Source organism: Nipponia nippon, unplaced genomic scaffold, assembly GCF_047370975.1.
Source record: "Nipponia nippon isolate SJK-2023a ecotype South Korea unplaced genomic scaffold, ASM4737097v1 scaffold_16, whole genome shotgun sequence".
In the NCBI taxonomy this organism is placed as follows: domain Eukaryota; kingdom Metazoa; phylum Chordata; class Aves; order Pelecaniformes; family Threskiornithidae; genus Nipponia; species Nipponia nippon.
The window spans coordinates 1,922,588-1,946,392 of record NW_028262332.1 but is presented as its reverse complement, the minus strand read 5'-3'; the positions used below and the strand labels follow the sequence as shown (position 1 = coordinate 1,946,392).

Here is a 23,805-nt window from a genome sequence, read left to right as displayed (position 1 = left end):
TATCGCCATGCAGAAAGTTTAATGTAAAGGAAAGAACTTACACACAGACACGTGCATGTAAAGCGCAAATTGGGGAAACCACTGTTACCACATGCTGAAGAGGTCAAATCACAGATGGATTTAAATGTGGACTGGATGAATCAAAGGTACCAGGCTGTCAGTGGCTACTAAACGTGAAAAATCAGAGATGCAACCTTGCGTTCAGGAGGCTCGGAAGCTGCTCATTGCTGCAAATACTCGTTTCTGAAGCAATCGCTACTACCCACCATCAGAAAAGAGAGCATAGGTGGAACATTTGATCTGATCTTATAAATGGTGACCCCTAATGGGAGAGGGATCCCTGTCCATTCTACAGAACCATTACAGAAGCAGAGAAATTAGCAGCAGAAGCTGATTGCCTTCTTATCAAATGCTTTGTCCAGTTGATATCAAGGAAGTCAATTAGTTCATTCCACCTGGATGGATGCTTTGCAGCCTAACCCATACAGCTGTAAAATCCTCCTTTCCCATTTTCATCCCATTTTTCTGTTCCCCCACGCTTTGCTCTATTTCCGTCCCTTTCCCCTTGCTGTTTACATCCTATAAATACTTGCTAACAGCTGCCAAGTCCACCATAGGTGTCATTTGGCCGAGCTATGCTGAACACATTCTTTCCATATAAATAAATCCCCTCCAGCTGCTGAAATGCTTTGAGACAGGTTCTCGGTTATACTGGTGTAAATGACTTCAATGACAGATCCGTGCGGTGTAATCCAAGAGCAGAAAACGGCTCGTTTAGCTTTCCTCTCCGAATTCTCCTTCCCCTGCTTTACTATTGCTTCTTCTCATAAGATGCCCTAAGTTAAAATAATTCTATTTTTATCCCTGCCAGAGGAGCCCATTGTTTTTAGGCGTTTCGATCGCAGCTATTTTTGCAATCTGCTTCTTGTGCCTGGCACTTACTGCTGCCTTATGCCTGCGTGTAAGTCGCTAGCTCACACTGATGTTCCGCTGAGGAACAGACCCTACACTACCCAACCTGCTTTCTGGAGAAAGCCTACATCATGTGGATTTGTTAAGACACGTTAAGTACTGTAAAGCATCTCCTGCTTGGAGGGCAATTTTCAACTGGCCAGGACTGGATTCTCTCTCTTTAGCCTCTTCTGAAACTGGATCTCCTCGTTCATGCGTTCGTGCGTCCATAAAATACGATGGATTTGATGTGCTCGCTCTGGATTTGGTTTTACTTTGCTGTATAATGCCCTTGAATAAATAACAAAAGATTCTTATTAATTCTATTGGCAAGCCCTCACCTCTGTGCCTTGCAGCGGCAGAGTCCCTGGCAATAATACAGTCTTCCAGCTAAATGTGTAACAGCCACGCATCTCCAACAGATGCATCGATTTCAAAGCGCTGACCTGCAAGATGGCAATGAAAGTACTTTTCTTGCTCAGAAAGGGACCTCCTCTTGACTGCCAGACTAAGTTCTGTTTCATTTATTCATGACCAGAAAGCTCATTCTTCCAGTTCCAGCATCCTGAACAGCTTTGTGGTTGATTCCATTTGTGCAAACTAAGATCCCGAGGAAAGGCAAATGTGCCTGAACCCACCTAATTTCTCCATGCACCCCCCAGCCTCCTAAAGAAATCACTTCTTCCTAAATGTTTTTTCCCCTCCCTGCAGCTTTAGGCCATCATTACCCCAGCAATACTACTACGCGAAACTTTTCAACAACTCCTCGCAGTTGGTTCTCTCTTGGCCATTTCTTCGCGGCTCACGGCGTACGTAAACACGGGCAGGCTGCCAAGGGAAGCTGTGTGCCGGAGCCGGCGCTTTGCCAGGCAGCACGCATCCCGCTCGCTGACAACTTGCCGGTACATCACGGATAGCCAGTGTGGGCAGCTCTCGTACTACAACTAAAGAGGGAAAGAAATTGAAGCCAGGAGCTACGTCCCTGCTAACAGTCAGAGTACTTGAGCAGAAAAAAATCAGGGATCTTGTGCTTCTTGTAATACCAGGCACAATTTCACAGGGGATCGGTCCCGTTGCAGGGCAACAAGTGAAAATACAAGCGTTCGGCACGAGGAGTACAAAGGACGACTGCTTGTGATGACGTTGTACGTACACATCAATGCCAGAGCACTCGCACGGAGTGGACGAAGGGACAGGGAAATCTCGGGTTACCTGGCTGACAGAGCTGAACGTCATTTACTCCGGAGGTAAGGAGACCCAGGGGAGGCCGTCTAGATACAAGGAAGGAGCTTCTCAGATGCACAGTACGTTGCTGGAGCTGCACATGCAGCTGTCCTTTGCCTTAAAGCCGCCTGACGGTGCAGCTGGATGGAGCATTTCCCCTGCCAGGATTAACGCCTGTCCCCAGGACAGTGACAGGGACTCCTGGCACCAAGGACAAATGACCTAGAAGATTACTTTCAAATAAATTTGCACCAGAACCCAAAGTAGTACAGAGTCTATATATTAACAAAATCTCTTTTCCATCGTCTATCACTCCCTAGGACGGGCCTTATTAATTAACGCCCTCTGCAGAGAGAATGGAAACAGCACCAACCAGGTCGAGGAAGAACTGGAAATAAGAGCCAGGCTCCGTTTTCACCCCTGCCATTGCCCCGCAACCTGATCGGAGCCAGGCGAGTCACGGGCTGCTCTGTGCATCAGCTGCCCCAGAGCCACTTACTGCACTGCTGACCAAGCTCGTGCTTGCAACGTGCTTAAAAAGCCTCCGAAAGCAGTGCCGAGCTTCCTAAATTTCAAGCACCGTCTCTTCTTTGTACTAATGATCGCAAGTGAGTGACCAGGAAGCAGGGAGAGGAGTTACGGGGTTGAAGACGTGCTTCCTTGAAATAACACGGCGCAGCAAGCAGAGAGCACAGACCTTCTGCCAGAAGGTCTTGCAGGAAAATTCCTGCTCCTGAAACAAGCCCTTGCTTTCATCCCCCCCGGGGAAATGCCACTGGCACGTGACTGCAATGCACGAAGGCCAGAGCACAACCGATAAAAGAAAAATCCTTCTGCGAGACGTGCACGTGTCCGCTCCACACGTGCCTGCCAGAGCTCAGATTAGATGTGACTCTCGGGAAGAAGCGAGCAAATGCAGCAGGACAGTTCAGATTAAAGTGTCAGCAGGAATACAGGCTGTCCTTTGTGCTCAGGTCAGGGGGCTGAAGAAAATACAATTAATACAAAACCAGAGACTGTGCACCAATATTTTCTCCACAAGCCACATTTAACATATCAATAGGATGTTGCCTGTCAGCGTTAGGAAGAATAAACGTGATACCGTGAGCACACAGAGAGGGGACACTCGTTTTTCAGGCCGTGACTAACGCAGCAGCTAGGCAAGGCTGCAGCTCCGTCACGCCACACACCTCCAAAGTCCACTTCAGTTTCAGAAAGGAGGAGAAAATACGGCTCAGGTATCCAGCCCCCCCAGCACCCACCTCTCCCCCTCAGTGACTCATCAGGATGAAGGAGATCTCTCTGAATGCACTGAAGAGATGTTCTTTCCTTGGGTTAAAAACAGGATTAAGGTCATGGCTGCTGCAGAGCTCTATCACATCTCTAACCAAAGCCTCCCCGGAGCAGGACACCCGGCTCGCTGCATCACCTTCCTGACACAGTTAAGTGGCAAATAGGTAGAAAAACAGAGAAATTGCCAAGGGGACTTTACTGAGCTCCACTAGAGCCTAACAAACCTGAATTAAGGGTCCCTCATAACCTTAAAACTCCTGAAGAAGCAAAGCTATACAAATAAAAACAGCTTTTCTTTCATATAACAGCTTTGATTCAAAGCACGTTACGAGCAGTTAGATCACCCAGCTTATGGGGTAAGGGCGGATGAATATGTACGTACTACATCCATTTTAGAGACATGCAAAAGTGGCGTGTCGGACAACGATTCCCCCAACGCTGCTTTGAAAGCACTAGAAATAAACTGAAGGTGAGTGAGCTTCCAGCCCATGGGAACGGGCAGCACGTCCCGAAACACCGCCAGGCATGGCACGCGGGCTCACCTCCGCCTCTCGGACCAGGATCCCGAAACCGGGGCTGGTTACTGAATTAGTGGGTCTCAGACTAGCAGATATAGCTGCATCCACTACAGAACTGTTATCTGAATAACACCTTTTGTGGCGGTGGGGGTGGATACCTTTTCAGAGTTATGCTGGAGGTGCTCATTGTATTGGGGCAGGGGGGAAGACCAGACGTTATTTAAATGAAGGGCTATATAAGGTGCTATCTGTAAATGTGAGATAAAGAGAAGTTTCTTCTTTATATAAAAAGAAGCATTTTTTGGTACGTTTTGTTGCTAGTCCCAACGCTGAGTGGCACAGTCACTGACTTCTACAAGTTGCAACTGTGTTATCTCCAATTTGGCACCTTCAATCTTTTGCAGCTGCAACAATACATACAAACATCGCTTTGAGAACCAATCATACTTGTATCTTTCTAATAACATTATTTCCCAGCTTTCCCGACCATAAAACTTCCCGGTATCATAGATTTGCCGGAATAATTATAGTGATTGAGCTGTCAGCTCAAAAGGATAACAGAAACCAGACGGCTGCATTTCTGCTCCTGCTGTACTGCTTGCACGCTTACGAGGAAGCTTCCAATCAGGACAGCATTAATTAATTAAAGCCCATTTCTAAGTTAATTAGAGGGAATAATCCCACATTACCTGGTTCTCACCCCAGCATTCAGCTACCAACAGGATCCTCCCCAGCAGCTGCCCTGAAGAAAGCTTTCTCCCTTCCACTGCCCAGTTTTAAAACCGTCCCCAGTTACAGGCGCATCGATCCAGAGACCTCAATTCTTCCTGCCTCCCCCTCCGTTAGCAACAGCCTCGGTTCATCCTCCCACTTAGCTTTGCCCTCAGATTCCCACCGTCTCCTTAACTCAGAGATAAGGAGCCGTTTTCCCTTTAGCCTTGCCATGCTGTAGAGATTGCCCATTAACCCTGCGCACCCCGGGCTATGCAGGCATGCTCGGCAGAAAACGCAACTCCTATTTATCACAACCCCAGTGAAACTACCTTCCTGCAAGAAAATCCAAATACAGTGTCCTTTTAGCACAGATCTTGTTTCTGCTTTATATACTAACTTTAGAACGAGCTTTAAACAGAGAGATTTGTGCCTGACACAGAAGTAAACGAGCAAAAATTGTTCAGCCCTTCCAGGAGGGCTGTCAGGTCTACCCAGTCCTGGGGTGTGAAGGGATACCTGAGTAAGCCATTGGAGGGGAGAAAAAACACAAAATAAAGTCAGAGTACAAGTAAAGCAGAAAACGCACCGGGGTTTTTGTTTTCTGATCCCACCCGCTGGCAGCACGCTCCGGTAGGTAGGTGCGTGCAGGAGGAGGAAGGAGGGAAGAAGGAGAGGCTGAATGGCAAACTGCACCCACCATCACTCTCTGCTTGGGGACGCCAAACAAAATCCCATCTCTTACTCTGAGCCAAGAAACAATTCAGTTATCTGCAAAGAAAGATAAATTTCTTTGGAAAACAAATATATGCTCCTTTCCCCACCCCTTCGAGACTTATTTATGAAAAGTCTTAGAAGAACCCATTTTGAGTATAACATCTGGAAGCTGCAGAAATAAGACAAAACCATAGCACTTTAAAGAATTTAACTGTGATTTCACTTACAACTTCTCCCATCTCCTCTTTCTTAACAGGAAAGCTCATTGCCCAGATAAGGTTAGACCAAGATTCCTAAAAATCACAACAACGCAAGAGCTTTACCATCTTCCTCAAAGCACGTGGACTTGCCAACAGAGTATTACAACTGCTACATGGAAAGCGCTCCCTCAAACCTGCAGCTCTAACATGGTATTCGTGTTTTCAGCTGAGAAAAAGAGGTTCAAAACTAGTAACAAGAGTTAAACCACAACTCCACCATCTCCTTGTTTAATTTCATCTGTATATCAAAGTACTGCTATGAATAAATGAGTCTGGTGGGTTGAAGACTGGAGATCAGAACAGGACAGTCCAAATAAACCACTTGCAATTAATTTTTTAAGTCATAACTTTGAAGTAGATGGCTCCCAAGCTCCCGCTGCTTGGAGGATTTAATAGAAGCCATTAAAATCTTCAACCTCCATGGCAAATGGGAGCAAATGAGCAATTACATAGACGCTACAGATGGGAAAAAGTAAAATCAGATCATTAAGCATTTCGTGGGTGCCAAGCCATATGAACGTGGCTTTTATGTGCATGTGATGACCCAACTATTACACAACTCACCGAGCAATTAGCATTCAGAGCTGATAACAGCCACACGGCTCTGCCTGTGTTTAAGACAACTGCACTTTGAGGCAGAATTTTGAACGCATGCATAAACACGATTAATATGGCTGAGCTCTCGGGCAGTACACAAGATGGTCCATCCCTGAGGCAAAGCCTCTTAGGAGCAATTATGCTGCCGTCTATTATCAAACGTTTGCAAACAAAGTCTGAAGCCTTCGGTACGAGTGCACGGCCATGTCTCATGAGGTCTTCTCAACAAAAGCAAATACTCAGAACTCACTGTTTTATTTTTAGGACTTGGGTTTTGTTTGTTCAAACAATATACTCTAGGGCTGACATGGATAAGACTCAAATTAGGTATGCAAACGTAAGTTACCATCATCTTTTCCAAGGAAGGGCCCACATTCCTTATCCTTCTCCTTCAGCCTCTGCAAAACAGCACCAAAAGTAAAACACCAAGTCAAAGGTGTAATTTTATCTTTAAGGATAAAGAGTTTAGACTCTTCTCTGTTATTTTAGATCCTGGATATTGCCCTGAAATCAAATCTGCTTTTGGAAAGATATAGGGAATCCAGGAGCCTGACTGTGTGGCTGACGCTGGAATCCCGATTTCGGTCTGCATTATCTGCATGGGGCAATGGATGTTCTACTCATGACAAAGCACAAACACGCAGGGCACAGGCTGCTTCTCCAAACACCTGCATGAATAATTACAAGCTCTGAAGTCCCCGTACATCAATCTGAGCTTCAAAAAGAGATATAATAAGGAAAAATTACAACTCCACTGTGCACTGAGATACGGATATCTATCTACACACACAAAACCACGTTACAGGTCATCAAATAGTTTCCCTTCCCCTGAAACGCACCTAGCACAGCAGCAAGCTAACCGTACACGAAGGAGGGTGAAGACCGCAGGCTGACGAATGCAAAGGTCAGGAGGATTAACCTCAGGGCTGTCAACTTTCTGCCCTTCCAAATGTCGAAAGACAGATTTGGCCTGGAGTATAACGGGATTACTTTGAAGAAAGGGAACTGGAGGAAGGATATTTCAAGTATTCAGGGTTTTTTTTCCATGACACAAAGCAGATTCGGCCTCTTTCTTATCACTTTGATACTTCCATACTGCAGAAATCTTGCTTCATCAGCCTTTATTGGCCATAGACAGATGGCAGATGCTGAACAGTAAGCTTCATTCTTCCGTTTAAAAGAAGGGAAAAAGCATTTTTCAAGTCTCTTTCGTACTTCAGTTCCATTTCCTGACACCCTTTACAGCAATATCAGGATAAGGAATGGGATCCTTTTAGCAGTGCATATTCTTCAAGACGTGTCTTGCTCTAGAAAAGGAAAGCAGAGTCCTTACATGCCATCTCAGTATCTTGAGCAAGCAATTGGAAATGAAACACGAATTCCATGGATGCTGCCTGACTGTATCGGGGGAGAGAAAAAGAAAAAACGGGAATTGCAAAAAATCCTCACTCTTAACTCGCATAAATTGAAATTAGGAAATGGTGTGAACTGAGTGCAGAAGGACCCAATCTGTGCCAGACTGGCTCCGTACGGGCCTGCCAGACACTAAGCTGGAGACAGGGATCTCAGCCAAACCCAAGCAGAGCACAGCACCGCTGAGCGCCGCTCTCCACGCCACCAAGCCTGCTGTCCTGCTTGAAGACAGTGCTGGACCCCCGTTAGCTCTACAAGATCACACCTCACCGCGTCCAGCCATTAACCCTTCCACGACGCCAGGAAACCAAATGCACCCCCCCCCCCCAGCTGATTAGGACCTGGTGCATCCCATAGACTCCGTTTCAGAGGCAGCTACTCAGGAACCCGCTGGCTTCCATCAGAGCCCCTCTCCTACGGCATGGCTGCACCGTCGGAGAAGACGCCTGAGCCGGTGCTGCCCAGAGCTGCCTAGGGACTACAGGGTTTGCTTGTGTCGGCTCCTTGCTGCCCAGAACAGGCAGCGATACTCTCAAATCTCAACAGCCCCTGCAAAAACGTTGACCATGTCTTAGCGCTGTATCCAGACAGCACAAACAAGGTTACCAGAAGCCTGGTTATTCCTCAGCCACTGCACACTGGAATAAAGAGTTAAGTTTATCATAATAACTGGGCTGGATGTCAGGTTTCAAGCAAATTCCCCAGGCACACCCAACCCACGAGAGGAGAGCATAAATCCATATACATTTAGAGATAACAACACCCTCCTAAAACCCCAAACAATTCCTAGTGGTAATGGTTTATACTTGTCTTCCACGTACGTGCTTCAGAGTGATTTATAAAGGGTGACCTGCACAGATGCAAAGCTGAGATGGCAAATGCCTTGTTTTACAAAAGGAGAACAGAAGTTATAAGCATTTAAAAGCCATTTGCTCAAGCCCACGTGACAGCACCAGCAAAGTGAAATCCTGCCTGCCCGTTCCTCGCTTCAGCGGTTTAACCCTCAATAGCTGCAGTAGCTCAAGACACCACCAGCACCTCGCAGAGGCTGTTGTTGCTCTCTCAGAACTACCCTAGCCAAGGGCAGAATGAAGAACAAGGGGTTTAGCAATAATTTTGTTTCATAATTTACTAGAACAAGTCTTTTATCCGACTACGTTTTTTGAATACTTCAAAGAATCAGAATCTATTTTTTACATATTTTTCAAGCTGTCAGCCCTCTGTTTCCTGTGAATTTAAGCACTGCGAGATAGAGATAACAAATGAAGGAGATACCTGTACCCCATTATAAACCACTGAGAACAACCTTAAACTTTGCCATCAATAATCTAATTGCAAAATACAGTGCGGTCCTGAAGCTCACTGCACGATCTGAGAATTATTTCAAAGCCAAGTGCGTTTCTGTTACGTTGACAAATAAGGACACCCCCAGTATGGTAGAAGCAGTTGGCAAACTCCATTTTTTACAGTAGGTCCTCTGAGAGAGGACTTGAAAGCAAAGACTGGGAAAGGAACAAAAGGGCAGATGTAAAGAAAACAAGCAGGAATGAGAGTGGAATAAAAAGGGAGCAAAGAAACTGGGTAACCTTAGGGCTTGGATGTGTCAGAACGGGAAAACGGAGACTTACAGCTCAACAGACACATGGCCAGGTGGAAAAAAGGTAAATAGATTATATACAGTCTAGATAGGAATAGAAGCATGAAGACGACATTATTAAGCAAGTTCTCAAGATGAGCAGTACTGTTATTCTCCAGCCCAAGGAACTGGTAATACCAGCACATCTGGGCTCCATAGACCCCTGTCCCTCGTACCTTGGGGTGCCCCTCATCAGACTCACTCTATGTAAAGCTTTGAACCCAGCAAAGGAGCTGAAAAACATTTACTGTGTTCCAACTTACGTGAGGAACATCAAGAGTCCAGGAAATTCCGATGGGATTGTCTTTCATCCCTTCTGTAATCTCTGTATTGAGGATGTTTAGGATCCTATAGGGAAAAACACTGCTCTCTGTTCTTTATGACTATTTTCAGTGCACATCTCTGGATGTAGTTTCTGAATTCAGGCACCAAATCCCTTCCCTCTCCCCTCACCACTTCCCCCCCCCCCCCCGCCCCAGTCTTGCAACAGCACGTCTTGTGGCCAAGTTTAATAGCTTAAAAAAGCAACTCTCTTCATGCTTCCAGTTACCACCCTGTATTTGAGGCACAGTAATTGATCTTACGAGCCCACCACCTCCATTTCAAGTACGGCAGCTCTGCAGTGGTAGTTTTAAGACAACATCCACGCACACACTTCTCCCACTGATAGGAGTAAAAAGCCTGAGATCATTAGTTATCCATGTTAGCTGAGGAATAAGAATTAATCTTCCTTAACTGCTGGAACTGAATCCAAAGCACCTGCACCATAAAACTTCACGCAGTCTCCCCAGGAGACTCTGTTATTGCCCAAGATTGAACATCAGGGTTTCATAACCACGACGCTGCTCTCACCTGCACCGCAGGAAAGGGAGCTACAGCACAGAAAGTGCGTTGTCTGCATCCTATGAGCAAACTGTCCATCCCGAGGACAGCACTTCGTCATTGGAACATCATTTCCAGCTCAAATTCCAGCTTTTTATTCCTCAGAAGTGTCATCACACATTGTAGGCTGGGGTATGCGATGTCAGCTCCACCACTGCGCTACCAGCCAGCCTGTTCCACCACATGGTGTGCAAACCTCGGTCCTGACCTGGGAACCTTCACTTTTATTACGCCCTAGAAGACTCACTAAGCTTAGACATTTTCTATGCAGTCTTCCCTATTTTCAGGGAACAGACGTGCTTCTCTCTGCTTTTGTGGACCATGGAGCAAAAAGTGGCAGTCCAGAAGGGATCTTAGTCACTAGAGAACTTGCACAGCTGCAGCTCCCCATGCTCTTCTCCATGGCAGCAGTGTTGGAAACCAGACCTTCCTGTGTTGCCGTTTGACCTTGGTCTTTGGTAGAGCTAACACCCCCCCAAAAGAAGAGATTTTATTTCTAACATCCCTTCCTTGCAGGACATCACCCCAATAAGTCCAACTGTTGCGTTACCATGTTATGCTGCTGAGTATTTGCACGTTCATTAATTTTGGCAGCTTGTCAACTTTTTCTTAACCAATTCAAGCAAGGGAAAGAAAACAGTGACTTCATAGCTTCTCTCGGAAAAAGCTGATGAGAATTTCACAGGAGGTGAAAGCAGAATTTCTGTTGCCTGCAGTGTATCCTCTTGCCAAACGCTGACGACCTGCATCATGCAATGAAGTGAAAGTTTCTCACGAGTTAAGATAACAAAATCCAATTAAGTAGGAAGCATCAAGCAACTAAACAACAAAGTAGGTGTTTTGGTAACCACAAAACACCTACTGTCCTCAGTTATCATGGGAAAAAGAATTAGGAATCAGCCTGCCCTCACCCGGGATGAGACCACAAGGTTTTTGTACATTTTAAGGCTTGTCTCCAAGTTAAAATAACAAATCAGACAGAAAACCAAAGCAAACCCCAAAATATCCTAGCCTCTTCATTAATCATTTCTGACTCCTCACAACAGCATACTGCAAATTCAGCTTCTGCACTTAATGCCAACTCTGATACCACTTAATTGCTGAGACTGTAATTAAAGCACTGTGTTACAGGTCCTGGGACATCAGCAGCACATCCCTCTGCCTGCTGGAGCAGCCGGCAGCTCCCCAGAGGGCTTTGGGCCCCAGAGGACAGCAGTGTGCAAAGACACGATGGTAGGAATACAGTATCTTACAGCACAGCATACACTCGCCTTCAAGTATTTTACATGGGTAGGCAGGTCATCAACACCCAAATTCAACTCCTTTTTAAACAAGATGGAGCAGGGGAAGCACTACAGGGTTTGTTCATATGCAAGAGCTCCTCACCTCCTAGCCAAACGCGCATGCTAAAACATTTCTGAATGTTCCTTCAGAAAAGGAATATAATCTTCTGAAGTTCGCAAAATGACTATTTCAAGTTTTTTCTTACGTTACGTTGGGAGCTCTTCATCAATCCTTCTCTACCGTGATTGCTCAGAAACACAAAGGGGCACAGTGACAGCTGGGAAACCTCTCCGTGTGCTGCCAACATGGGACCCAGCCTTCAAATAAAAGTTCCTTGTACCTGCACCGGGAGATGCACACGTGCACCCACCACATCCCGTGGTGGGTGTGGGCATGCCCTACCCTCTCCTTGCTTGACCCATGTATATAAGACAATCTGACCTGTACATCCCTTGGGTCCTTCCAACTGCAAAATGCAGTTCTGCCCAAGCTGACTATGCTAGGGCTGACTCATAGGCTGCAAGTCTTTGTCCCAGTGCAGACTAAGCACAAACAAATTCTGTCTTTGTGCCTTCTGGATGAACAGCAGTGCTAAGGGATCCGTGGCTGGTGGCAGAGAAGGTAAGCAAGACTGATAAGCAGGTTTTTACTCAGACTTGCCTGAATGAACTGGAGTTGCAGCCAAACATAACGGATGCAGCACCAGTAAAGCCTCCTTGTTTTATTCTTCGTGCAATCAGTCGTCTCTGAGTCAAACACCGAGGGTGCAGAAGGCAAATGTGATCTCCTCAGAGCAGAATAATTATGAGATGGCCTCCTGGGCACTCTTCTAGTCTTTTCATTGTTGGGTAAAGCCATCATCAGAAGATAAAGCCAGGCTTTAAGGAGCACAGAGACCCAAGTCAGGCTCAGTGCAGCAGCCAGTAAGTGACCAGGGGGTAGGTGGACCTGCATGTTTGGCCTTCTCTAAAAGCACGGAGTGTGAGCACCCTGCACGTGGCACAGGCTTCAGGAGCACAGGCAAGGCAACAAGTGCGTTCATCGGACACAAATATCTCCATAACAAGAAAGGCATAACTTGCTTCTCCTATGCTGCTGCTTTTATCCTCCCTTTTCAGAGGACCAGAGCTGAAAATAAAGAAGAAAAGGCAGAAAGAACAAGCTGATGAAACAGGCCAACTGCCCAGAATGAAAAGGCACGAGTCTGAGTCAAATCCTTAGAGTCAGCAAGAAAGCGCTGTGGAAAAAAACCTACCTGACATATCAAGAGTTGAGGGGAAATAATAAGTTAGAGGAGAAAGCTAAATGGAAAAAGGAGAAAAGAAAAGATGCCGTGATGAAATATCTACAAATATCCTTCAACAGCAGCTCCTCGGGGAAGGCTTAAATGCTCTGCCTGAAGGAAAGGGCAGCGGAGAGAAGGGAAAGGCACGGAGTGCTGCAGAGCCCCGTCCACCCGCGCGCCACGTAGCACGGACGGGGCAGGGCGCGCGGGCTGCACACGTACCAGCTGGTAAAGGTCTCTGGCACCACATGCGTTCATTCCCAGCATGAACGTGCAGCTGATTATTATGCCTTCTTTTAGATAGCACATCCAAAAAAAGGCAAGTAACTTCTTTTAACGATAGCTCCTTCCTTCTATCTTATGCACGTCATGTATTTCTATCATGTGCGCTACTGCAAATACAGCTTCTCATCAAAATAACCAAACTGGAACAGGGCTAATGCTTTGTATTTTCCCATTATGCCTACGTGGAATAGGCACGTTGGACCAAATTCACTCCTAGAATGACATTATAATCAACAACAAAGCCTGTCATCACAATTTTGCTTCAGTCAGTCTTCTGAAACAGCACGACCCGTTTTTTTTCCAAAGCCCTAGAGATTCCCAGATATTTCTGTATTCATTATTTACTCCCCATAAATTTTAGTTTTCAAACAGTTTTGCTAAGACAACTATAGAAAACCAAAGAAAGGGTAGGCTGCGTGTGGGATGGCTAAAGGTCGTGAGAATGATTTATGGGAGGGTTTACGCCTTTGCTGCAGGGTTTGCTGTGTCATTATTCTTGCGACTACGTTTCAAAGGTATTATTTTTCTAAACGCAAATCCCCTTTCCTTCCCTCAAACTCCACAATGTTTCTAACTGAAATTAAGTTAGCACTTAACAAAAGCAAAACAGTATAATTTTAGAACTGTATCACTTTGATTTGTTTTATTTTTATATTCACAAGGGAAAGAAAACCTTTAGTTCCTATGCGCCTTTTGTCATGACAAACCACAAAGATAATTACTAGGAAGTTACTCTGGCAAAACCTCCCAAACTAACTGTCACTGGGAAGCCAGACAAGCATTCCCAAAATAACAACTAAATAATTGATATTACTGGAGTCACAGAACACGATACCTTTAACAGAAATAACCACCAGCCAGCACCCTGTAACTATTAGCTCTCTGGTTTTTGTGACCAGTATGATTCATGCATCTAGAACAACGTAGGAGGTTAATTTGTGTAGTATATTATCCCAAGGCTACGTTACCCATCAAGAGTCTGTGCAGTGACCCATCAAGATGTTTTTAGCCAAAATGGGCTTTAATCATAGGATGATTTTAAGTACCTAGTGCATAATCTCTTGAAATTCCCTTGCTAGTAGAGATAGGGACCTAAGAACTTACTTTGACCTGTGAACCTTCCAAAGGCAGATTTTTACAGAGTTCAGAGTAACTTCATGCTTTCCCCAGAGTCTTAATTATACCCTCACTTTGAAAACAATTTTTTAAAAAGTCCCAATCTTTTGCCTAACCACAATTTAGATGACCATTCAATTACAGAAATAGCATACAAGTACCTTTCCACTGGAACCACAGTGCTGACACCATCCACGTGCCAGCCTGAACCCCCAGAAAAACCATTTTAGACCATGACAAATAAGGTTTCAGAGAAAGAAGAAATCATCGTATTTATCCATTCCGCCATTTAATCCTCTTAAAGTCCTCCATATTGCATGGATGCAGAAATGAGCAAATTAATGGCCAATGGGACACGGTCACGTTGCTGAATGGGTGGTTTGCATCCAGAAATCCTAAAGCCAACAGAGTAGCAGTGCAGCGGTTCAGATTTGCGGAGGAGGACAACACAGGACCAACAAACAGGCTCCGTAACCCTGCTCCTTCTTACCTCTGCTCTTGAAAACCAGCAGGTGGTAGCTTGCAAATTAAGTGGTAGAACAAAAAAATAAATACTTTGGCAAAAATTACAGCAGTGTTTACAGAAGGAAGAAAGGAAGGGAATGAGCAAAATGTGCTGCCAGAAATATAGACGTGCACATATTTTAGCATGACACAGGCTTCAGTAGAGATAGAGATACCAGATAGCTTGTAACAAAAAAACCCCAAAACCCATGAGTGCTTCCCATCAGCTGATTAGAAGCCTTCTGAGATACCCAGATTAAGTAGAAGCTCCCCTCCTCTGTTTTACTTTGTGTCTCCACAGGATACTGCTTATCTCAGAAATGAAATATCAAAATCATCTTAGGTGAGAAAACCGTGAAAGCAAGCAGGATAAAGGCAACTTTGCAGACACTCAAAGAAACAGCCGAAGCAGCGGTTGTCTCAGCATCAAGTGACTAATCAGAACAAGCTGTCACAAAGGAGCTCTAACCTTTACTGTGGTGAATACTCCCCCCAAAGCACGCACTGGCCCAAAGACAAAAATGTGATATTTCCATGGATTTAAATAGACAGACTATGTGCAAATTATATTTTTTATTTTTGAGAGCAGTATTTCAAAGCACTGTTTTAAACAAGGGCTTCAAAGACGTAGTGATGAAGACAACAAAGATGGCGCTCTCTTGAGACAAAGGGCTACTAAATTCTGTCTCAACATAAAACTGTCAAAGTAAAAAGGGATTCCAAAGAAAAATGTCAGTAATAATTTATTTCCAAAGCTCACCAGGAATTCAGATGGAATTCTAATAGAGTGCTCAGCACACACCTTGCCCCCCGTCTGCAAAAATACAATCTTTCTGTAAAGTAAGGTTGACAGAAGCATATCGTTACCTGGGGTTTTGGGTGATTATAAAGAGAACATTTGTCCATTAGAGGACACAATTCCTCTTGCTGTTCAAACTCTGAAGAGCTTTGGGGGCCTTTGAAATATTGTGACCCATTTTCTAATTTAAGAATCCATAGGGGGGAAAAAAAAAATCCATAGTGTAGGCCAACAAAAGAACCAAGAGTCATATTTAGTGCCCTGGTCATCTCCTGGTATTAAGCCCAACTTATGAGAAGTCTCAAGAGGTTGGAAACACTCATGTTCCTTCTGCAGAAATCCAAGCACAAACCCACACAGCAGGTTAAGTTTGCATAAGAAAAGCAACTCCTCAGTGTCTTCTCCGAATGCTGCTCACAGAACAGCGCTGATTTTACAGGATGCCTGTTATCCTGAAGGATTTGCCGCAGCCCAGTGACCGTGGTGCTCTAGGATCCGGCAGCAATGCACCAGCGTGCCCAGGATAAGCCACCTACCTTGCTCCTCCGCCCCCAAGGACCAGCGCAATGGCGTTTCCAGTCAGAACACGAGCCAGGCGAGAAAAGTCAGAGTGACGGTCTGGTGGTTTCTGGAATACGCGTTCGTACATCTCTATCTGCAGAAGAGAGGCAGAAGATGGTCATTCTAAAGGCAGGGTAGAGTCTACACCACCAGCCAACAGCATCCTGTTAAAAAGGGGATAGCTGTTTTTCAAACGAGAAGAGGGTTAATGAACTATCCAAACAGTTCTAGTGATCATGTCTCATACTTTCATAGTAGCTGGGAGAATTTCATCGTAGTACAGCATTTTCTTTGTAGCTATTTCTTTTTCTTGACAAGAATTTGAAGTGACTGGGAAGCATCCCAAGTCTGCCTCTGCTTTACTTCTAACATGATTTTCACAAGCATGGGGATCCTCCCAATGAAAAGGACTCTACTGCGTGTACGCGCCTATCAATGTGACCTTGAGATAGTACTTGCCTTCAGCCAAGCCACGTATGCATCCATAAGGAAGACATGAGCCCCTTATCCCTGTTTCCTATAGTAAATAGAGGCCAAACAGATTCAAGAGAACACTATCTGTGTAACGGCCAGTTGCACATCACAATATGACATAATAACGTTATCTCAGATTACCTTTTATACACGGATTACAAGTAAGGTACTACAGCTAAGGGACGAGCCACCAAAGCAAGACTCTCTTACCAGCTTGGGCAGGCTTCTTTTGGAAAAGACTCTGCGTGGACAGTGGAGATGAAGATGAGCAGAACACCAGCTCCGCATATTGAGCCATTCCACAGTTCGGGAAGGGAGAGGCCCATCCTCCTTATGGAGCAGGACGAGTTGCTTCTGGGCTCGGACCGCGGTGTTCTCCAGCATCCTCTCCAGCTGCAGCACATTATACACACCAAAGGAACGAGGGCGTCAGGTACTTACTGTTCCAGTATCACTTTAACAGAACGCTGTATTGTGAAATACATATTTATATACACACACACATATATATGTACATCTCATCTCTATTCCTATCTGAATCTGCAGACAACTACGCACACCAAGAACCCTCAAACAAGATTGATTTAGACAACTAGGCTGTTAGCTGTGGCCTTACCTGGCATACAGAACTCTAAAACCAGACAAGGATTCAAACCTGACGACTTAAAAATGAATGCTTTTCACCTAAACCATACACCATTAAATGCACAGCACAGACACACGCTGTGCATGCAAAACGAGACTGCTTCCCGAGTCATACTTAAGCCTACAAATGTTCAGCATGTTTTGTTCTTTCACTTCCAATCAGACCGCTTTTTCCTCCTTGCATTCCTTATTTTTATTTTTTTTTGTTGTTTTAGGCAACCGATGGAGACTTGCCTTTCCTGTGCTTCCCGCCTCCCACATACAGCCATGAAGAACCAACACAAAGTGACACACAAGAACGCTGCAGATGGTGACAGTCCCAGGCTCTTCGGAGGTCAGACTTAGCACTTCACAATCCTAAAAAAAGCCACTTGTGACCTCATTTTTAAATTTCTTGCAGAATTAATGTGCCTGGCCAACAAACTTTGGTAATAAAATATCAAAAATAAAAATAGATAATAAAGGAGGAAAAAACCAAACCAGCTTACAATCTGTAATAAAATACATTAAATTATTCATGCAATACCATTTATACCTAGTTTTTCCTAGGCACACACCACGAATTCCATCCAAGCAGAAAAGAATTTTATCTCTCTATTTGGAGATCCCGCAAAAAAATTCTGGACAGAAACGCAATAGCCGTAATGCTTCAAAGCAATTTGGCTTCTGATTTTCCATTGGCCAAAATGACTCTTTAGAGGAGGACCACCCAGCTGGAAATACAACTTGCCATTTCAGAGGATCCTCGTTCAATTCTTTTTCTATTTATAACACACATCTCGGGAATATTTCATTATTTATGCCTCAGTGGGTATTAAACCCAGGAAAATTCATGTGTATGAAACAACTTCCTTTGTTAGCACTGTTTGTTAACACTGCAAATAGGGGAATGAGCTATTTCCACACCTCTCCAACTGTAGGTTCCTGGTCTCCCAGTCCGACGATTAAGATGCAGTCAGCCTGGCGGATGCAGCGTTGCGTCCAGGGAGTAAGGGTGCTGTCCGCCTGGTAGAGCACAATACGGTGAATATCCTCCTGCTGGCCCAGCCAGCTAGTCAGTCGGTATTCATGGATACTGGGGACAGGAAAGAGAAAAACCAAATTCAAACGGTTTTATATCACAGCTCTTAACAGAGCAGAGAGAAATCTTACATGTCAAGCACAAAATCTGAAGGGCATCAGAGACCTGCACCTCTCGCTCGTCCAGCCTAAGAACCTTATCTGCCCACGTTTCCAGGCTCATGCTTTCTTTATTTCCCCATTATTTATACCACTAGATATATACACAGAGGAAAGAGGACGCAGTGATGCCTAACTTCAGTCAGACTTCCATGGCATCCCTAAGGATGAGTACACAATACCCACTTGGAGCAATTCAGCTTTTCCAGTTTCACAAGTCAGAAAGGAACTACGGAAAAAAACCACCCACATTTGAACCACACAGTCTTGAAACATTGTTGTCCTAAACACCTTGATGAGAAAGCACAATATATGCTAGAACACAGGATTTTATTCCCACTGTATGTTTATAAGACCAGCAAGGTATCTTTCTGCATTTTTTCACAAGCATTAATGAGGGCAGGTACCTATCCAGCGCCGCAGAACCAAGTCGCTGTTTGATGTTATCACTGGTGAGCAGCAAAGCAGGACCTGGAAGAACAAGACGTTTCATATGTGAACACCTGCCATGCAGCTCCTGACGAACCGTATTGAGAAAACGTAGCTGCAACAAATGCAGCTCTGTGAATCTGCGTTGCAGGTCGCGATGGATCAGCGCATTGATCAGAGTTGCTGCGGAAGGAAGAGCTGGCACAAAGTCTTCACAAAAATTTTCATGCTTCTCTACAATAACATTTTCCCATTCTGCGTATTCCCAGAGCTCTGTCACTGCATTACAAACTCTTTTATCGCATTCGCAGTGTCACATAGGATGCCGGGTTCTACTGCAGCTGCATGTTCACAAACACAACATTCAGAACATCACGGACCTTTTGCAACAGTAGAAAGCCCAGGAATCGGCTTTCAAAGAAAAAAAGCTATTTCACTGACCTACTGAAATACACAATTTGTTCATCCCGCACTGAACCAACTTCCCAGATGAATCCTAAAGCTCTCTACAGTAGTACCACTTCTTATTCCACGTGCCAACAGGAACCTATACCACCACCAACCCTGGGGAGAAAGAGACTCCCAAATCGGTAGGGCACAGTCCGATTGACGCTGCTTCCACTACAGACAGGCATACACACATCTGGCAACAACGTTAGATCTGAGGTGAATTTTGGTGCACACAAAGTTTCTTGCAGGCACTTTAGTTTATTTTTCTTATTAGCAATTATATTGCAGCAGCAGCAGCAATACATGCCATATGTGGTAGAGGTTGCAGAATAACTGCAGCTAAATACAAAAAAGCAAAGAAAAGGAAACTGAAGGGGTTAACCTCATACCTAAAGAAAAGATTATCTGTCTCATATTGAGAGAGACATTCACATTTACAAAACATGAAAGAGCAGTCGCTTTGTGTTAATGTTTTCATAATGCAAGCCTTCATTTTTTTCATTAATAAAAGAACTGAAATTTATGTACGAAATAACAAAACAATTATGTGAGGTCTCTCAAGGCATTAATAAAGCAGCATGGCTTAATATGTTTAGTAAAAATCAAGGAACCACAAATGAACAACATGGTAAAAGCTTGCAATTTCACACTTAGTTGCTCAAAAAGCAAAACCCGCAAGTACAGTGCCTGGAGCCGGCCATCCTGACCCTCGGGGCCAACTCACTTCTCCCCCAGTGCCCGACTCCTCCTGCGAAGGCGTCGCTCTGTTTGAACGCACTTCAGTGTCAGATTTGAAAAAAAACTCAAAAGCATGAGTTTTTCATCTTGTATTTTCAAATAACGTTTGCTCTTTGTTACGCTGATGATGAAGGAAAAGCAAACAAAAATGGACAAAAATATCCCATAAGTGGAGACCAAAAGATAAAAAGTAAAAGCTGGTTAAGTAAGCGCAGGAAGGAGGATGACTTAAGAGTAGAATTTAATTTCCTCATCCTCCAATAAAGTTTACGGGAGTTGGTTCCTATGAAAGCAACAAGTCCAAAGTAGAGGGCATTGGTTCATAAGCTTTTCAAGACCTGGGCTGGTTTAACCTGCCCTTCGCTCCTGCATCCGTGCTGCTCCTCCGTTTGTGCTCCTTGAACCATCTGCCTGCAGGGAACAGACCCAACGCTTGTGAGGGTTTTTACCACTTAATTTTTAACATTGGTAGATTCTTTGATCTGGTTCACCATTCAGCCTCACAAACAGTCAGGCTAGCACAACTTTGGATGGGGTAACGGGATTAGGAGAGGTCTCCTGGAAGAAATACTCGGGACATTGCATGCTATGAAGACAGCAAGGGAGAGAGGGCAGGTAAATTTTGAAAAAGCCTTCGACAGCGAAGTTATCATTTGTGTTCATTAACGTGTCAAAGTTCTCAGCAAAATAGAAATGATATGTAGACCAAATATTCTTCCAGGATATGTGACTTACAAAGCTTTATGACACTGGTGGAAGTTTAGTAGGCAAAGACAAACAGCTAGGAATGTAAAATGAGCTGAGGAATGCAATAAAAATGTCAAGTAAGAGAGACTAAGGATGAGGAGGGAACAGCATGCTCCACCTCTGCACTTGCTTGTTGCCTCCCTGCAGCCGGTCACTGAGATCCAAGAGCACCAGCAAAGGAGCGTGGAGTGCACCGTACCGATCTGATGCGCTGGGGGCACATGTCCTAAGGGGAAACCATCAAACCCAGCAAACAGCTTTTATACAAGGCGAGAGGCAGACTTTGTAGAGCTGGAGTGCAGCTTTACATTAGTCAAGGTGATGGCTACTTCACCTACAGATATCCTGAATGAGGACAACACATCCCCACCAAGCATCCAAAGAGCCTTGGAGAGGCATATGACTTCAGAAATCACATCCTCTCATCTCGCTTTTGTATGTAGAAAAGCAGCAGTTCACAGTACGTAACACAAACACGTGTGTACAGACAGACCCACAGCTGCGCGGGCTCAGGAGTCTGCCCAGCATCCCCTCTGCCCACCGGCAGCGCGGGATGAAGGCGCCCAGACCCTTATTCATCCCCGGCACAGAACGTGGTGATGCTTCCAACTCAACCAACTCTATTTTGCTTCAGAAATAACAACCATCTGCTCTATGCTTCCAATTTCCAGCAAGCTCCCAATTAATCAACCATTAAATAACGCTCCATTAATGTGATCAAGAACACCAACATATGTGTTCTCAAGTGCATAAAACAGAATGACCAAAAGTGTTATTTAAACTAAACTGCTGAGAACAACAAAGTAATAAAAGCCATTCTCAAGTACGTACCCCCTCAAACAGCCTCACCAGCAGGCAGGAATGTCCCCGACGACGTGTTACCGCATCCTCAACGCACATTATCACGGTTGCACACCATCATCTACTGATGCTCGCTCCACACCTGCCAGTGGCCTCGCAGGCAACCTACAGCTGCAGCTGGCATCACGAAAACATCCCTCCTTCTCCAGCAGCCGCCTGCACCCTTCAGGGACTGTTCCCTTTCAGTACGATTAGACATGGGGTGAATAGCTTGAAGTTGAGAAAATAGGAGAGGTGACACGAGGTAACATTAAATATTTTTCTAAGCCCAGTAGTGTCTCCCTGACTGTGACCAGCAGCAGATTGCTGGGGAAGAGTATTAGAGCGAGGAAAACTTAATGACATTCTCCAAGCCTCCAGCAATTCGCAGTTCATGAATTTCTCAGGCCAGAGGTGGTGACTTTTAATAGCCCCTGGGGGATTTTTCTTTCCATGAACTCACTGGGATTCTGAATCTCAAATTTTACACGCTTTAGGTGAGAAAACGCGGCACAGCAGTGGTCTTACCCCCAGGCACAGAGGATCATGATTCATGGGGAAACCTCGTGGAGCATCTAAATTGGTACTCTAGAGTCATTTGTTTTTCAGTACAGAACTACAAGCCCATGAAAGAGAAGTGAGGAGAAAAAAAATGCTGATATCTGAGTCTAGTTCATTTTATCTTTTAAGAATATAAGGCACTCAAGAAGAGGTTGAGACAGCCCTTCAGCAAGGCTTCCAAGCTCAAATCCCACCCCAGTAAAGAGACATAAGCACCACAGAAGAGACACAACTCTCCCTTTCTTTCCAAAGGTGAGCACGGTACTCACTTTGTAATTTTTTTTTTTTCCACTTAACACCAACTTCATACGATGTGAAGGAGCTGGAATACAGATGCCCTAGTTCTAAGTCTAATAAAAGATGGTCAAAAAGTTGCCCAGAGAAATCAGAGGCCCAGAGGTCAAGGACTGATCTCTGATGGTTAGAAATGGTTGCAAATCCACCTCACCTGGAAAAAATACTCACACAAAAAGATACTGCCCAGTACAAAAGGCACTGTGGAAAAAAAATTAGCACAGCAAACTTACTTACCTGGACTTCATCCAAAGAGAATTTATATTTGGCCTAATAAAAGTCTACAAAATTATGCGTCAAAGAGACAGAACTGAAAAATGAGTTTGATGTCCCAGTGTCAGAAGATCTCGCCTAGCAAAAACTACCAAGTTGTGCCGGGGTCCAGGCGCCACATTAAACACTAAACATTTAAACCCAATCTGTGCGTAAAGAAGGGAAGTTCAGGCAGAACTACAATAAAAAACTCCAATAAATTATTAGTAAAGATACTTCAGTGAGCTTTCCAATACACTATACATCTTTAGAAATTAAAAGAAAGCTTATATTTAAAGGGCAGAAAGGAAGGAGACACATATGTTGCATTTGAATCCCTCTCTACTTCAGTTTGAAATTATATATGATCAGAGGGCTCCCACATACGATCAGAATTTGCACAGCCATGTGGTATCATTTAGCTGGTCTCAGTAAAAGAACAAAAAATAGTTAGGCAAATACTTCTTAAAAATCTGAATACTGCAAAAGAGTTTTTTTGATCAGAGATGCTCTCAGCTCTACCAGGATTAAGGGGGAAAATATTATAATAATAATAATAATAATAATAATAATAATAATAATAATAATAATAATAATAATAATAATAATAATACATCACGAACCTTGGCCAGAATTCATCGGCATGGTTATGCTAACCCGCAACTTTTCTCAGCAGTAAAAATTGCCCGCCTTCATTTCACTCCAGTTCAGAAGTGGAAAATTCTGTCCCTGCTTTTTGGAAGTTTTATATTCTACATCCTCCTTCTTTGGAGACCCAAAGACCAAATTCAGAGAACGGGCTTCTACACTGAAGCATGCAGGCAGACGGAGTGAGGAAGCAGCGAGGTAGCCTCCGGTTCGCCATGCTCTGCAGGACTTTCCTGCTCTCTCCTCAACGCTCAGGTCACATCTTACATTTATACCTGTCTCAAGATGAAGGCAGATTCATGTAGAGTGATTGCTGCCAGATACCAAGTAACTGCTTCACCGTCCAGCTTTTAACAGAACAAACGCCATGGAAACATGAACATCCCTCAGTATTTAATTGAGACACAATCATGCTGTCCAGAAAAAAAATATCTGAATTATCATAAACCACAGAAACTCCAAGTCTCCAAGAAAGCAGCACAAATTGGTTGGACAAAGCTGTGGGTGGTACC

At 44.5% G+C, this 23,805-nt stretch overlaps 1 protein-coding gene across 8 annotated transcripts in view; it reads right to left on the bottom strand.

Annotated features, from left to right (window-relative positions):
- PNPLA7 (patatin like domain 7, lysophospholipase) overlaps positions 1 to 23,805 on the bottom strand; it is a 127,780-nt gene that overhangs the window by 36,553 nt on the left and 67,422 nt on the right. For 7 of the 8 annotated variants that reach the window (XM_087752659.1, XM_087752658.1, XM_087752662.1 and 4 more), the window contains exons 24-28: positions 18,742 to 18,805; positions 18,062 to 18,230; positions 17,390 to 17,512; positions 16,721 to 16,903; positions 16,012 to 16,130 (exon numbers count right to left, since the gene is read on the bottom strand). In XM_087752659.1, the coding sequence (XP_087608785.1) occupies positions 16,012 to 16,130; positions 16,721 to 16,903; positions 17,390 to 17,512; positions 18,062 to 18,230; positions 18,742 to 18,805 (658 nt within the window). The remainder of the gene's footprint in view (positions 1 to 16,011; positions 16,131 to 16,720; positions 16,904 to 17,389; positions 17,513 to 18,061; positions 18,231 to 18,741; positions 18,806 to 23,805) is intronic. The other variant, XM_087752661.1, reaches the window with a different exon arrangement.